General features: G+C 47.0%; 1 protein-coding gene across 2 annotated transcripts in view; it reads right to left on the reverse strand.

Moving 5' to 3' along the window:
• Nucleotides 1-7,596: 7,596 nt before the first annotated feature.
• The window catches only part of LOC147010932 (uncharacterized), a 40,908-nt gene continuing 30,667 nt past the window's right edge, over nt 7,597-17,837 (reverse strand). The window contains exon 6 of one of the 2 annotated variants that reach the window (XM_085858873.1): nt 7,597-17,524. In XM_085858873.1, coding sequence (XP_085714999.1) covers nt 16,152-17,524 — 1,373 coding nt within the window. In that variant the 3' untranslated portion in view covers nt 7,597-16,151. The remainder of the gene's footprint in view (nt 17,525-17,837) is intronic. The other variant, XM_085858874.1, reaches the window with a different exon arrangement.

Here is a 17,837-nt window from a genome sequence, read left to right on the forward strand (position 1 = left end):
CGTGGTGCCTCACTCATACTGGCCGTTTCACTCACACACACGGCCTCACTCACACACGGTGCCTCATCCACACACGGCGTGCTGGGAAGCACGTACTCCGGCACCATCGCCACCACACCACTCACACACGGGGTCGCTTCCACACACGGGGACGCACTCACGCCTTGCACCACACACACAGGGACAACTACACTGGGGATTTGTGTCCCCACAAGGGTCTCCGGGGCCTCTATACCCCCCAAGCTCTCCGTGCACCCGTCCCCTCAACCTCGCAAAACACCACCGAACTCACCTGGTCGTGACTCGCCTCAAGGGGGCATACTCCCTCCCCTCGTTCCTGGAGGAGGCCATCCAGGTGCTCGCACTGGGTCTCTACCCAGTCCGCCAGCTCACCCCCATGATCCTCCACTACCTCCGTGTGTGTGTGCGCGTCACTTACCCCGTCTTCATCGTGTTTATTGGTCTCTGCTTCTTTCTGGCGTCTTTCCCTTATCTTTATGTAGGTCAACCTTGCTTTCTCTTTAAGTCACTCCCGTCCTTCCCTGTTTTTCACTCCTTGCTCTTTCACGATCTCCGCGTACCTCATCCTTGCTCTCCGTATTAATTGTTCTTTTCTCTCCCTCGCAATTACTTTCACCTCGTCTCTTGTCTCCCGAATTACTTTTTCCTTTGTCACGGCCTTCATGCCCGCCTGCAGGCATCGGCCCATGTTCTGCGTCTCACCCCGGAGCTTTTTCGTTTCTTCCTTCATGTTTGTTTCCATTTTAGTTTTCATGCGTTTTATTTCGTTTGTGAATGTATCCATCTTTTCGTTTATTTGTTTGTTCATGCCTTTCATTTCGTTTTTTATTTCATTTGTCATTGCCGCATTCATTTGTGCCAGCATGGTGAATAGCTGGGCCATGTCGGATGCACTCAAGTGAGCCGTTTCGGCAGGGGTTGGGGAAGGGTCTTGGTGGAGAGGGGGGGGGGAGGTGTCATACACCGCGGCCGCTGCCGCACCCACCTCGGGCCCTGGGTTCAGTTGGGCGAGTCCGTGTTCCTGCACAATCAACATTTCCTGCTCGGGGATTCCATCCTGGACCATGGATCCTACACATTCTACATCCATTTCTAATACCCCCGACTCCCGCTCGCCTTGAGACGCCATCTTGCTTCTCGTGAAGGGTTAATTTGCTCGCTCGTAATTTGGAGGGAATCGGGGGTCGCTTCTCTCACCCCTGGACCGATTCCCGTGAATTTAGCCGGAGACAGGAGAGCCTGTTTTCCTGTTCTCCGATACCAGTGCCGCGAGGAGGGCGATGAATTTGTATCGCACGACCTGACACCAGTGTTGCGGTTTTCGCGCCCGCCGGCGTGCGACGGCCACGTAACTCGAATCGCGGCACGTCGCCCACCGGACGGACAATCCAGTCGTGACCCTCTCGGACTAACGCCGGGAACCAGTCACGGGTGGACCTTTCGGTCTCACCGCGATCGAGCCAATCAGCCCCCGCGTGGGATAGGGTTGCTCGCCAAATTCGACCTACCTAAGTACCCACGCGGAGGGTAGACCGGGCGATCGCACCTCGCCGCTGGTCGACTTCGGACACGGGCCACTTAAGCGACCCGTTCCGTACTATCAGAATAACCGAGCGGTGTTATCGTCGACCTCGACGGTTCGATTAATTATCGGGCGTACTCAGCCCACTACCAACCCTTTACGTGAAGCAAGATGAGGGTTCAATGGGGGAAAAGACGAAGCGAAGCGGGAGAACAGTTCAACAATAAAGCACATTTATTCGCGACGAACGGAAAGCACACAAATACAATTCCACCAAATGCACACAGAAAAAACACAATTCCATTTACACAAAAAGCAATATAAAAGTGAGAACACAGTGCAGAGCTAATACCGACTACCAAGCACACGGCAACACTTATACAATTCTACCTCACAGACGGCGCCGACAACACATACCCAAAACCAAGGAAAAGAAATACCCTCAAGAATGAGGCGGGCCTGAGGCCGAGACCGGGTCGCGCCTACCCGTCTGGTGATGAGACGCGGAGCGGCGATGGCGCCTCACTCCGCGGGCCTCGCGGACAGTGCCTGGCAGGGGGTGGGAACGGGGCCCCCTTGGTCGCACTATCTCAGCGCGGGGGGAAACAGGAGGGGGTTGCTGATGCTCGGGGTATAGAGGATCTTTATTATCCCTGGTGTGCGTCTCCACCTCGGCCAGGTCGCGCTGCCGGCCTTCCTCGGGCGTGCAGCTCCTGGCACCGTCGCGAGCACCCCCTCGTCTGCCTTCGCCGCTGCCGCCTCTCCGCCTCTGGACTCTCCACCCTGGACTCTTCTTTGGGCTCTCCTCGTTCGACTCTCTTCAGCTTCTCCAGCTACTGCAGGCTTCGGGCTCCAGACTTCCACACTCTTCTCTCTCCCCTCCGACTCGTTCTCGTTCTCGTTCTCGTTCTCGTTCTCGTTCTCGTTCTCGTTCTCGTTCTCGTTCTCGTTCTCGTTCTCGTTCTCGTTCTCGTTCTCGTTCTCGTTCTCGTTCTCGTTCTCGTTCTGCTGACTGACGAACACCGTCCTTTTATCCCCCCCGTAGCTTCGCCTTTTACCCCCTCCCTTCGACCTTTCACCTCGCTCCCCATTGGCCCGAGAAAAAGTGGGCGTGAAGGCTTTTTGATCCACAAATTTGCATATATCGATCGTTCTGGAGGCGGGGCCAAATCGCCCCTCGCTCACCGATTGGACGGCAAAAAGTGGGCGTGTGTCGTTTTTGATCCGTTTTTGAAGCACAAAATCCGTGATTTTGTACACGCTGTTTGACGTGCGCCCTGCACGAGTCCAACACCGGTACCCACAGCGGGGCAAGAACGGTGGCGATGCTACGGTGGCGAGGTGTGACGGGAAGGTCGTGGCGGTTGTGGTGAAGCGGTGTTGTGGTTGGTGGTTGATGTTGTGGTTGTGGTGGTAATCATGGCGGTTGGTCCAAAATAAAGATAGTAAAAGAAAAACGGCTATCCTGAAGAGTCGCAGCTCGCATAAATGACATGTATTCCCACTAGACAACGGGTTTGGGCCTAACTACACATATACTTGCCGAGATACCTCACCTAAGGGACCTGAATGGTGGTTTGCGAATCTGGTAACCACAACAATATATATATATATATATATATATATATATATATATATATATATATATATATATATATATATATATATATATATATATATAAAAAACCAAGTCGAAAACACCAGGGGGTTGACTCAGCCTGCCATCCTTCCGAGGTCGGCGAAATGAGCACCAGTTGTACTGGGCCCGGTGTATGCCGCGGTTAGAATAGGTGTACCATATCCCTGTGTGTCGTAAGAGGCGACCAGGGTTGCGTCAGGAAGGGCATCCGGCGTAAAAACCTATGCCAAATCATTATGCGGACAACAAAACGAATTTCCATACCGGATCGGTAGAGGCCCGGGTTACCAACGACCGCCACCGGTACCGGTGGTCAGCCGGGTACCAGTGGAAATTGTGCTACTGCTGGGCGAAGGAGGAGAAGGAGACGGGGAAGTCGGGTCCGGAGGCAGTGGGAGAGGGGGAAGGGTAGAAGTGTGGAGGTGAGAGTTGGAACTCTGAATGTTGGGACGATGACTGGCAAAGGGCGAGAGTTGGCTGATATGATGGAGAGAAGAAAGGTGGACATACTGTGTGTACAAGAGACCAAGTGGATGGGGAGTAAGGCGAGGAGCATTGGAGGTGGTTTCAAACTGTTCTACCATGGTGTGGATGGGAGGAGAAATGGTGTCGGGATAATCCTGAAGGAAGATCATGTCAAGAGGGTATTGGAGGTGAGGAGGGTGTCTGACCGAGTGATGAGTGTGAAGTTGGAAATTGAAGGGGTGATGATGAATGTCATCAGTGCATATGCCCCACATATAGGGTGTGAGATGGAATATAAAGAAGATTTCTGGAGTGAGTTAGATGAAGTGGTGGAGAGTGTATCCAAGGATGAAAGAGTGGTGATTGGAGCAGATTTCAATGGACATGTTGGGGAAGGGAATAAAGAGGATGAGGAGGTGATGGGGAGGTACGGTCTCAACAAGAGAAATGTGGAAGGGCAAATGGTGGTAGAGTTTGCAAAAAGAATGGAAATGGCAGTGGTAAATACGTATTTCAAGAAGAAGGAGGAACACAGGGTGACATACAAGAGTGGAGGAAAGTGCACACAGGTGGATTACATCTTAAGTAGGAGATGCAACCTGAAAGAGATTAGTGACTGTAAGGTTGTGGCAGGGGAGAGTGTAGCTCGACAGCATCGATTGGTGATCTGTAGGATGACTTTAGAGGTGAGGTTGAGGAAGAGAGTGAGGGCTGAACCAAGGACCAGATGGTGGAAGCTGAAGGAGGAAGACTGTTGCGTGAAATTTAGGGAGGAGGTGAGACAGGCGTTGGATGGTGGTAAAGATGGGTGGGATGATTGGGCAACGACAGCAGAAGTTGTGAGGGAGATAGCTAGGAAGGTACTTGGTGTGACATCTGGACAGAGGAAGGAAGATAAGGAGACTTGGTGGTGGAATGAGGAAGTACAGGAAAGTATAAGGAAGAAGGGGCTGGCGAAAAAGAAGTGGGATAGTCAGAGAGATGAAGAAAGTTGACAGGAGTACAAGGAGTGGCATCGAAAAGCAAAAAGAGAGGTGGCAAAGGCCAAGGAAAAGGCATATGATGAGCTGTATGAGAAGTTGGATACAACAGAAGGGGAAAGGATTTATACCGATTGGCAAGACAGAGGGACCGAGCTGGGAAGGATGTGCTGCAGGTTAGGGTGATAAAGGACGCAAATGGGAATGTGCTGACGAGCGAGTAGAGTGTGTTGAGAAGGTGGATGGAGTACTTTGAGGAGCTGATGAATCAGGAAAATGAGTGAGAGAGAAGGTTGGAAGAGGTGGAGATAGTGAATCTGGAAGTGGGGTGGATCAGTAAGAATGAAGTGAGGACTGCTATGAAGAAGATGAAAAGTGGAAAGGCGGTTGGCCCAGATGGTATGCCAGTGGAGGCATGGAAGTGCTTAGGAGAGATGGCAGTGGGGTTGTTAACCAGATTGTTTAATAAAGTCTTGGAAAGTGAGAGGATGCCGGAGGAGTGGAGATTAAGTGTGCTGGTTCCGATTTTCAAGAATAAGGGTGATGTGCAGAGCTGTGGAAATTACAGAGGGATAAAGTTGTTAAGCCACACCATGAAGTTGTGGGAAAGAGTAGTGGAAGCTCGGTTGAGAGGAGAGGTGACGGTCTGTGAGCAGCAATATGGGTTTATTCCAGGAAAGAGCACCACTGATGCGATGTTTGCTTTGAGAATGTTGATGGAGAAGTATAGGGAAGGCCAGAAAGAGTTACATTGTGTGTTTGTGGATTTAGAGAAAACTTCTGATAGGGTGCCAAGAGAGGAGTTGTGGTATTGTATGAGGAAGTCGGGAGTGGTGGAGAAGTATGTGAGGATCGTGCAGGATATGTATGAGGACAGTGTGACAGCGGTGAGGTGTGCGGTAGGAATGACGGACCGGTTTAAGGTTAAAGTGGGATTGCATCAAGGATCGACTCTGAGCTCTTTCCTGTTTGCAGTGGTGATGGACAGGTTGACGGACGAGATCAGACTGGAGTCTCCATGGACTATGATGTTCGCGGATGACATCATGATCTGTAGGGAGAGTAGGGAGCAGGCTGAATCGAGCCTCGAGAGGTGGAGGTACGCACTGGAGAGAAGGGGAATGTTAGTCAGTAGGAGTAAGACGGAGTACATGTGCGTAAATGAGAGGGAGGGTGGTGGTATGGTGCAGTTGCAAGGAGTTGAGGTGGGGAAGGTGGATTGGTTTAAATACTTGGGATCAACTGTCCAAAGTAACGGAGAGTGTGGGAGAGAAGTGAAAAAGAGAGTGCAGGCAGGATGGAGTGGGTGGAGAAGAGTTGCAGGAGTGATTTGTGACAGAAGGGTAGCTGCAAGAGTGAAGGGGAAAGTATACAAGACGGTAGTGAGACCAGCTATGTTGTATGGTTTGGAGGAGGTGGCACTAACAAAAAGACAGGAAGCGGAGCTGGAGGTGGCAGAGTTAAAGATGCTGCGATTCTCGTTGGGAGTGACGAGGATGGACAGGATAAGGAATGAGTATATTAGAGGGACTGCGCAGGTAGGACGGTTTGGAGACAAAGTGAGAGAGGCGAGATTGAGATGGTTTGGACATGTGCACAGGAGGGAAGCGGAGTATATCGGGAGAAGGATGTTGAAGATGGAGCCGCCAGGCAGGAGGAGAAGAGGAAGGCCAAAGAAGAGGTTCATGGATGCGGTGAGGGCGGACATGCGGGTGGTTGGAGTGTCAATGGAAGATGTGGAGGATAGAGCGAAATGGAGACGGTTGGTCCGCTGTGGCGACCCCTAACGGGAGCAAGCCGAAAGAGGAAGAAGAAGAAGATATATAAAAACACACACACACACACACACACACACACACACACACACACACACACACACACACACACACACACACACACACACACACAAACAAAATAGATACATGTTTGAGCACATAGACATAATAATCATGTTGTATTTTAATACATTTCCCCTTAAAGGATTAGAACAATACATTGTGCTTTCTGCTAAAAAGTTTACTTTTCAAGTTAATTATCAATCAAGCTTAATTGGCTACATTTTCCTTTTATCATCACACTTAAACCCATTATGCTAATTTTGTAAAAATTTGCATTTACCCTGGTACAACATTGGCTCAGGACACTGTACGGTATACTGATGCAGCATTAATCAGGACATTGATCGGCTTGTGGACTGCTGTCCGTCCTGCCAGCGACACCGGAAATCTCAGGTGTCCGAACCACCACTGCAACATAACATTCCATTTAGACCATGGAGCGAAGTTAGATGTGACCTGTTCTATTTTGATGTAGCTCAGTGGCTTGTCATCACAGATTATTATTCAAAATTTCTCATTGTTCACAAACTGCCCGAGTCTGCCCCAAGTCGCATGATTATTGCGACCCTGGGACAGATCTCTGAGTTCGGAATTCCTGATCCCTTGCTAAGTGATAACGGTTCTCATTTTTCCAGAGTGGAATTTTGTTCTTTCACTGGGAAATGGAATTTTGACCACATCACGTCATCCCCGACATACCCAAAATCAAATGCATTAATTGAACATCAGGTCGAGATGATGAAATCCATACACCAATCAAAAAGCGCAGGAAATGATTTTCATCCAGCACTATTCGCTTGGCGTTCCACACTGGTGAGCTCTAACTTGTCGAGTCCTCCTCAGCTACTCATGGGCAGAAAAGTGAAGTCATGATTACCAACAAAAATCGCCAACACACATGATGACGATGACAACTCTCGTTCACGAGGAGCTGGCGAGGCATCGCCACTCACAAACACTCATTAACATCAGAACTTTTCAATGGGGATTCAGTTTGGGGGAGGGGGGGGGAACCCCACCTGGTAGTAGGAGTATTATGCTATGTGGTGGTAGCTAACCTGTATTTCAAGTCACAAAATGGGGGGAATTAACCTGCCCAATTCAAACAACAAGGAAACATTTGAGAGAAGGTGAAAAGTGGCACATATTTTATTAACAGCGTTGATCAAACAAAGGAAAGCAGCATTTGCTTTACACAGCTGGGAGGCTTGGGTGGAGAAACTTCCTTAAACATCATATACGGCACTAATAGATAGGAGAAATGATTAAAAACGAATATGAATAGATGCAGTGAATACAGAATTTACAGGGAAATCAAGAGGATAACTGAGAAATTCTGGTTCATCATGATATCCAACCTTAATATTGATGGAGGGACAACATAATGATGAGTAAGAAAGACACAGTTATCTTCTTTAATGGCCACAATTATTCCCGCGGTCTTGTGGGGAAAGCTTGGGGGGGGGGGGAAGTCTTTCACAAACCGGATGGCCAGGCCTGACGTTTGACTAAGATTAGGGCAGGAATTTGTCCATGGTGCCGGCGATAGCTCGCCTACTCTTCGTGAAGGACACCGTGGGATCTGTAACGTCCACCAACTAATAGTGGCAGATGGCACACCAGTTTAATGTCCGAGGGACGGCGCACACATTGATCAATCACCCTGCCTGTGAAACACCCGTAAGACAGTTTACAACTGATTTGAGATACCCAGACTAGACAGCTTAGAGGAGAGTGTGTGTACCTCTTGGCCATCCTGCCAGCCCCTGAAAGACAGTTATAAGGATAAGAAATTTCAACTTACCAGCTATAATGTAGGCTGTATTACAAACAAGTTATAAAAACGAGGGAACATTTATAGGGTTCGTGTAAGACTATTACTTAATGCAATATGTTGAACAACCGAGAAAGGGTAAGATTTAATGGTAGCTAATGATCCTGACATGATAGAGTAGGATGAGGTGGGTATAAGTATTTAACAGCTCAAAAATCATAACTAGAATGGCACTCAGTGGAGCACATAGCTCTGCCAAGCTCAACAGTTGCTTACATTTTGTATCTCATTGATAATCCCGGCCATTCGTCCTTGTCTCACACCAAAATGGAATCAATTCGTCCTTGTCACACAGCCAACCTATTCACCAAATTTAGTCTGAATCTGTCCGCAACTTTTGAGATATCCTGCTCAAAGACAGACAAACAGACTGGGGTGAAAACATCATCTCTGTCTACTTTTGGTGGCAGAGGGTAATAAAAGTATGGGTATGCTGATGACAAGAGCTGATTTGGGGTTCGTACTGTAAGTGAAATAAATTGGATTTTGGCAAAGTGCAAGATTCTAAAAGGATGACATGGGAGATCAGTAAATTGGTTGGGATTTTGTAGTTTTAGGACAGGGAATGAGAGTAAAGTGAAAAACATTTTAGGATGTCAGGAGAGCGAATAATAAAGTGATGTAAATGAAAAGCAAAAATGAAATCCATTTTAAAGGAAGGACATCAGGAAGGATATGAAGATTGAAGGCATTTAATTTACTACAGGATATCTGGCTTGTTTTTTTGTTGTAGCTGGTTGTATTGGTTATAAGATAAAGCAGGAACCTGTTAAAAAATAGTTCTACAGGCATTAAAAACAAGTTCTGTAGGCGTCTAGCGTGTTTTGTGGTGTCCTATCAATCTCTGAGCCAAAAAGACAATTCTAAACCCATCGTGAACAGGAATGGTGAACCATCTGCAGGGTCTGGTGTTGAACCTGCAACCATGACTGTGACATCACTGACAGAAAGATAAAGCAGAAACCAGTTAAAAATTCAGTTCTGCAGGCGTTGAGTTCTACAGGCGTTAAAAACGAGTTCTACAGATGTTAAAAACGAGTTCTACAGGCGTTAAAAACGAGTTCTACAGGCATTAAAAACGAGTTCTACAGGCGTTAAAAAGGAGTTCTACAGGCGTTAAAAAGGAGTTCTACAGGCGTTAAAAACGAGTTTTACAGGCGTTAAAAACGAGTTTTACAGGCGTTAAAAACGAGTTTTACAGGTGTTAAAAATGGGTTCTACAGGCATTAAAAACGAGTTCTACAGGCGTTAAAAATTAGTTCTATATGCATTAAAAACGACTTCTACAGGTGTTAAAAACGAGTTGTACATGCATTAAAAAGGAGTTCTACAGGCATTAAAAACGAGTTCTATATGCATTAAAAACGACTTCTACAGGTGTTAAAAACGAGTTGTACATGCATTAAAAAGGAGTTCTACAGGCATTAAAAACGAGTTCTATATGCATTAAAAACGACTTCTACAGGTGTTAAAAACGAGTTGTACATGCATTAAAAAGGAGTTCTACAGGCGTTAAAAACGAGTTCTACAGGCGTTAAAAACGAGTTCTACAGGCGTTAAAAACGTCTTTTACAGGCATTAAAAACGAGTTCTACAGGCGTTAAAAATGAGTTTTACAGGCGTTAAAAACGAGTTCTACATGCATTAAAAACGAGTTCTACATGCATTAAAAATGAGTTCTACAGGCATTAAAAACGAGTTTTACAGGCATTAAAAACGAGTTCTACAGGTGTTAAAAACGAGTTTTACAGGCATTAACACGTTTTACATGTTTTACAGAAACACGAAAAAGTTTCTCTAAACTACTATCACAATCCACTAAACACCTACAGTAAAAATGAGATTTAGAAGTCAAAGTCAAGCAGAACTAATGAGGAGGAGATAGAGAAGATATCTTGACATACCATTTACTTTCAAGTGTCCTTCTGTTCTGTCCCTCCATCCTGCTATTGGTATGTAACACTGCTTTCCACTATGTCCTAGCTGTTCTCTTCTATGCACTCTCAACTTTGCAGACAACAGACACAAAAAAGTTGCCTTTTTGGTCTTTGGAAGGCCTTTGGAGTTTACCTCGCAAGTACAATGATCGAAAGTTTTGCAGGACAACCACAACCTAACTCCTCAAATGTAATGTGTCAAGCACAACTCGACAAAAAGACAAAAAAACGATTATTCACCCGTTTCAGTCATACTCTTGTCATTTCTTTGTTTCTATCTCCGCAAGCAGAAGCAGAAGCAACCTCGTTGAGCATAGTTCATAGTATCTGCTTCGGACCGAGCAAGTATTTGATGGCCTTTGTCATGAGTGATTCTGGATTTGCTGTTGTTGAGTGCATTTTCCTCTGCTCCAGGTTCTCTTGAACGGTTTCCCTCATTTGAAATCTTGTTTGCAGTACCAGCACTGCAAGATCCATCACCACTTCGAGAAATCATGTGTTTATTGACTTCACTGGGCTGGGTTTGCACTACAAAATGGTCAAATAAGGGATGAATTAGGAAATTCATATTGGGAGAAGACTTGTGGGATAGTCTTACTGTCATTTATAGGAAATCTTTATGTAAAAGAGGGCGTGTGTGTGTGCGTATTCCACCCATTTGTTGGAAAGTTCACTTGACTCCACCCACAATTTCTATACTACAGCCGCCATGTTGGTGCTTACTTCTATGCAAAGTCAAAGACTTCTTCGGAGCTGTCATGTTCACAGTTGCCATGCCCTCCCTATAAGTTTTCCCTTTAGTGTAAAATGACCAAAGCAACAGTTAAAAGGATTTTCAGTTGATAGGCGGCACATGCCTTGTGAAGATAGGCCTCAGTGATCAAGGCAGTAGTCGGTTGTTTATACACTGCCAAAATAACTATGTGGCATTCTCTCAAGCATGGCTTTTACCGCAGAGGTTACACAGGTACTTACTATTATTTTCAATTATTTTCTCTTAAACAACTCGACCAGGGACCATAAAACCCATGTCATTATAAAAGGTATTTGTTGGTCTCGCCATTGTGAAAGAAAACATCCATTATTATTTACTTTTAATGATGTGTGTATATGCATCAGGAAGAAGATAATTGGTTTCAGGTGTCGTGGTCACTTGGCAGTTACAATTCCATGGGGTTTCTGCATATATCGTAGGATTGTGAACTGAACAGGTGACCGTGACAGCCATGACGTAGACTGTAGGAGCTGTTTCGATCGTAGTTTCTGTGAAGCCATGATAACATGATAGGGGAAGGAAAAGTGAAAAGTGTATTGGGGAAGGATGTCAGGTCAGGCCAGATTAGATCTGTGACTTGCTACAGGTATCATGTAAACCTGTACTAACCTGTTCCATGGTCGGGTTGTAGGCGACTAAACCGTTTCCCCCACCAGGTTTTTTTGTTGAATAGGGTGTTTGGATATGCACACCCAGCAGGATTAAAAACAAAACCTGTCAAAGGGTGGAGGAACTTCTTGTGAGCCAACGGCCATCCATATCTAGTGCCCAATTTTCTCTGTGGACGTCCTCCTGCAGTTGGGTTACTTCTTATTAGGAGGTTGGTGGCAGGATTTGCAATCCGGCCACCGTAAAACCCTTCATTCAGCAAAACACAAAAACGCAAAGAAATCAGAAAACCCACTCCGTTGGAGTACCTTCTGTGCAGCTTCCCTTCGCAGGGTATCTCACCGAATGACGGGATTGGGGAAAAGCCTTCAGGACCCCCAATCTTTGATGATTGGAGGGAAACCATGGGGTAACATTCCCGGGTCAGATTGCGGGAGAGTGTGTCGGAGTGGTGCTGAGGTGTCGTTCACCAGACGGCAGTCTCCTTGGGTTAACCTGAGGCAGTCCTTCGGGTGGGTGCCTGGAATGTCCTGCCCCTAAGAGAGGATGATCACCTGTCTCTGTTATCATCTGAGCTCAAGCGTTTGGACATCGGTAATGCAGCTCTCTCTGAGGTTCGGAGACCGGATTGCGGCGAGATCATGGTGGGTGGTTACACCTACTATTGGTCTGGTCGCTCTGATGGTTACTATCCACAAGGAGTTGCTGTAGCTGTGTCCAATAAGCTGACTCCATTGATAATTGAGGAAACACCGGTCAACGAGCGTATTATGAGACTAAGGATTCGTCACTCCTTGGGTGTCATTTCCCTGGTCTCTGTTTATGCTCCGACTGAGGCGAGTGATCTCACTGTGAAGGACACATTCTCCGCCACGCTTGGGTCTGTGGTTGATCAATGCCCCAGACGAGATACACTTCTAGTCTTGGGGGATTTCAATGCATCGACTGGAAGTGATAGGGATGGTTATGAGACATGTGTTGGTCCCCATGGCTCTGGAACTGAGAACCTGAATAGCACTAAGTTCCTTGACTTTGCAAGAAGTCATGGATTAGGGTGGCTGGTTCATGGTTTCAGCACCCACAAGCTCATCGCTGGACTTTGTATTCCAACACTGATGGTGTGGCAAAGAAGATTGACGATGTCCTCGTTGATGGTCGCTGGAGGATGATCCAGAACTGCAGGGTCTACTGGAGTGCTCAGTTTCTCAATACTGACCACCGGCTTGTTGTTACAACTCTGACGTTGCACCTTAAATCCAGGAGAATGGTACCATCCCAGCCATGACTGTATGTTGGCAAGCTCAAGGATGAGAGGGTAGCTGAGGAGTTTGCAAACAAGCTGAGTGGAGATTTGGGGGGTCTGAGTGCTTTGTGAGGTCCTGAAGAGTTGTGGAGTGCCTTCAAGACAACCGTCCTTGATGTTGCCGGTGGATGTCTTGGAACTCAACGGAGGGCAAAAAAGAATTTTGTCTCTCAAGCGACACTGGATACCATTGACCAGAGTCGCAGGACCAGGCTGTATGGCAGAGCTGAGCTGTTCATGGAGCTGAGGCGTAAAACTGTACGTGTGCTAAGGGTGGACAAGGAGGCCTGTGTGCGAGGAATCTGTGAGGGGGTAGAACATCACCTGTGGTCAAGTGATTCTCATCCTGCTTACAGGGGAATTCACGCATTGCGTTCATCCAAACCCATCCCTCGGTGTACTGCAGTGAGAGCAGAGGGTGGTAGGCTCTTGACAGAGGAGTCTGAAGTGAAGGCCCGCTGGTCCGGTTACTTTAAGCGGTTGTACCAGGCTGATCCACCAGCTGTCGTGTTGGACGTCAGGGGTGTTACAATCCCTGTTCCTGACCCTCCAATCAACTGTGGTCCACCTTCGCTTGTGGAAACACAGGCTGCGGTGAACCGGTTGAAATTGGGTAAAGCTCCAGGGATCTGTGGCATCAATGCTGAACTTCTCAAGGCTGGTGGAAATGCTGCACTCGTGTCGTTGCATGCAGTTTTGTGCTCTGCCTGGAACACAGGCATCATCCAAACTCACTGAAAGAGGGGCCTTGTTGTCCCTATCTGGAAAGGGAAGGGTGATCGCCAAGACTGCAACAACTACCGAGGGGTGACGCTGCTCTCAGTGCCGTGCAAGGTCTTTGCTCGGATAATTTTTCATAGGGTTCGCCACCACCTGTTTGAGCACCAGCCTCCAGAGCAGTTAGGTTTTACACCAAAGTGGTCAACGATTGAACGTATCCTTGCTTTTTGGGTCCTCACCGAATGCAGATGAGAGTTTTGGCAGGGGCTGCTTACAGCCTATGTTGATCTCTGTAAAGCGTTCGATTATGTGAATCGGGATGCCCTCTGGAGGATTATTGGTCTTCTTGGGGTGCCACCAAAACTGATCGATCCGATGTCTGAACTCTACTCTGGTACTGAGAGTGCTGTGAAATGTGGTGGTACCACCTCTGACTTATTTCCAGTTGTTACTGGAGTTCGTCAGGGATGTGTACTTGCACCCACACTTTTCAGCACTTGTACGCACTGGATTCTCGGGAGGATATCAGAGAGATCAAGCTGCAATGCATCGTTTGGGAATGTCAAGATCTCTGACCTTCATTTCGCAGATGATGCAGTTATCTTTGCAGAGACTTTAGATATCCTTTTGGGGGCCCTCGAGGTGCTGAATGAGAAGTTGAATGAGGAGGAATGAGGATGAGGAGAGGATTACGGCACTGAGCCACTGGGATTACGGGTTTCCTGGGTCAAAACTAAGATCCAGGCTTTCAATGACATCTTGGATGCTGCTGTCCTGTTTGTGGTGAGGATGTTGAGGTCGTGGAGAGATTCACCTACCTCGGCAGTGATATTCATGTCTCTGCTGGCTGTGAGTCAGAGGTCAACAGACATCTGGGTCGAGCCTGCAGAGTCATGGATTCACTGCATAATGGGGTGTGGCGCTGCCGCTACCTGTGCGGGAGAACGAAAGTCTGAGTCTTTAGGTCCTTGGTGCTTCCAGTCTTGCTCTATGGATGTGAGACTTGGACTCTGACCAAGGATCTGAGACCGAGACTTAATTCCTTTGGTACCAGGTCTCTTCGGAGAATCTTTGGCTATCGCTGGTCAGACATTGTGTCCAACGAGCGGTTGCTGAGAGAGACTCAAATGAGATTTGTTGCCTACATAGTCCGTGAGCGTCAGTTGCGGCTGTATGGACATATGGCTCGTTTTCCTGACGCTGATCCTGCTCATCAGATTCTCTCAGCGAGGGAGCCTCGTGAGTAGAGGAGGCCAATGGGCCGACCACGTGCCTCGTGGTTGCAGCAGGTTGATCGGCATCTCAAGGAGATTGGGATGGGCCAGGCATCTGCCTGGGGGATGGCCAGACTGAGGCCCCTGGAGTACCTGCGGAAAGTGGACGCAGCGACGCGCTGCTCTGGCGCATGCTCCCATACCTGACCTGACCTGAAGGATAACATGATAGAAAATATTTCTGCTGTTTTGATGTGAGAATGCCCGTTTGCTTTTATGAGTGAGGGGAGGATGAGGAGTGGAGGACAGAGTTGGGGTTGGAGGGTTGGGAGAGGCGTCAAAGATGGGACAGAGTTGGGAAGGGTTTGATGACTTTCAGTGGAGGGGGGTGGCAGGGCTTGTGGTTTGAAGTGGGGAGGGGGTTTGAAGGCTTGAAACAGTAGATACGTCATGACAGTGACATTCCTGATGATGTTGCGTTCCCCAATTATAGCTTGACATGACTGTACATGACTGTACTCCTATATCCATCCTCAGTGAAATCAAAACGCTTCAATAGCGCTTCCTACAACCAGTCTTAATCAAAAGCCACCACAACTGAGTCTGGAATAAATATCAAGCACTTTGCTTGTTTACAAAGCACTGCATGAAGTGGCCTATCCTGCCCTGTCTGACCCACTGTTTGTAGCAAACACTCAAGCCTCAGTCGGTAGCTGTCTAGCTCATCCTTCAGCATCAACAAATGCCCATGGAGCTTTGTTCTTCAGAGGGTTCGCCACCATCTGCTTGAGCACCAGCGTCCAGAGCAGTCAGGCTTTACACCGAAGCACTCTTCCAGTGAGGGCACAAATTTATTCAAATTCTCTGGGCGATTGACTTGAGCACTTTGTCCTTTGTAGGCAGCTGCATATATGAAAAAAAGCAACCTTACCCCCCAAAAATTGCTACAAAAGGTTTCTCAACGGTTTATTATAGTATCAGGTGTGCTTAAGAACATATCAAAAGCCTTCCACAGTCTGACCACTGGAAAGGTATAAGTTTCAAGATGGCGTCCAAGATGGCCACCAAATCCTTAAAATACCCTAACTCCTTCATTATTCATCCGAGATAAGTAATTTTGGTGTCTAACCCCATGCTTTGGGGATCTAGGAATCCAATTAGCATATTTAAATTATAGTGAAGTGATTTCAAGTGCAAAGTGATTACAAATCCCATAATAGTTATTTCTGAAAAATACCTTTGATCCTCACCAGATTTACAAATAGTCATTGTCACACTCTTCCTCTCATAAAGGTTAATTATGTGGATTCTCACAATTTTCGAATTGACATGGTCCACAAGCGGGCATGCATGGTAGGCCGTATTGTCTGCAACTACACTGTGGTGTTCGGCAGGCAGTTGTGCAATTACAGTAGACCATCTGCAGGAGGCTTTCTGGGGCAGCAGTTTTCTTGGTCATAACTGGCACGAACCGATTGTGCTTCAGTTTCCATCCCCAATCCACTGCATTCATGTCACTCTCCTTTCCAATCCACACCATGATCTGGTAATACACTCTAAGGCAATGATATTTAGTCGAGGACTCGGTAGGAGGGAGATCGTCTGGGGTAACAAATGACTTGGCGGAAACTATTTTCATCAAAAGGTTGTAGCGCAAAGAGGCAAGTGAATCGGTACTTTTACCACCAAACATAACTGCCATCGCCTTGCTCCCATGGTCCTCTATGACATTGTTTGCTTGCTTTGGGAGCAGAAACGCATTCGCACAGGTCTGGATGGTCGATTCACCATTCGCAAGTTTCTGGAACGCTGACTTTTTGCCAACACGGAAAATGCACGAAGTTGTATCACATCCTGTGAAAGCGTGAATAAACAGCAACTGAGAACACATGGCACTACCCAGGACTTGTTTCATCTCACTGACGTCATACACCGTAGGAACTGTGGACTTGTCCGAACGAAAATAAAGGCCCCTATTGTTTGTCTCAGAATAGTAGAGAAGAAGAATGAGTAAGTCTGTATCCTCCCCTATCAAGGTCGTGGACTGATGCTGTGACGACTTGATTGCAGCCTTGACAATGTCCACGTCTGCATCCCCTGATGCATTGATAACAGTGCAGCCCTTCTTTTGCAGTTCCTCAGTCACAAGATCAATAAGTCCTTGTTTGTTACAAGATCTGGAAAGGAAATCATCCTTTCTTCCCACAAACTCAGTTTTTGCATCAAAGCAGACGATCGGGTAGGTGTTTTGCCCACGTCGCTGATGCGTATTGTCTTTGATGGAAGGACCTTCACTATAACCATCAAAAACTACGGTTGCTTTACCATAATGGCGTTTGGTAAAGTTGCCATACGACCGTGCAATGGCACCATAACTGTCACCCATTTTCCATGGCAAGCGATGAACCAGGGAGCCACCGTCAAGGACATAATGTTCAGTTAGTGGGATAGAATCCATAACAGTTTTGTTTGATTGCTTGCTTGAAAACTCGGCGACTGCATGTGCTAGTTGGGACTTGTCGGCTTTACGAAAGATTTCTTTGGCTTCAAACAGGGCTGGAGGGAATGTGCTGAGCTCATAGCTCATTACATCTTCCAGTGAAAGGTTTCCAGTTTTCCACAGAACCAGACATCGTTGGAACAGCAGAGCAGGATTAATGATTTGGCCTTGGGCAAGAGGAAGAAGAAGAAGAAGAAGAAGAACACCTCAGTTAGCATTGCCTTCTTCTCTTTTTTATTTTTTTTAGTACCTAAGTATGATATCTAGTTGCAATGCTTTGTTTTCGATGTTCATGCTCGATGGGATCATTAGGTCGTACGTGAGCGGTACTTCCATGTTGTCAGTGATTACTTTTGGTTAATGCTCCCACAAATTTTCTGGAACTGGGATATCAAAGTTTTTGCAGATGTACCAGCAGCAGTGTTGGGCACAAAAGCGATAATCCGATAACAGATAATTATCGAAGTTAACTTTTTATCG

Source organism: Eptatretus burgeri, chromosome 16 (assembly GCF_056783735.1).
Source record: "Eptatretus burgeri isolate ZD-2024b chromosome 16, Ebu_testis_v1, whole genome shotgun sequence".
Lineage (NCBI taxonomy): Eukaryota > Metazoa > Chordata > Myxini > Myxiniformes > Myxinidae > Eptatretus > Eptatretus burgeri.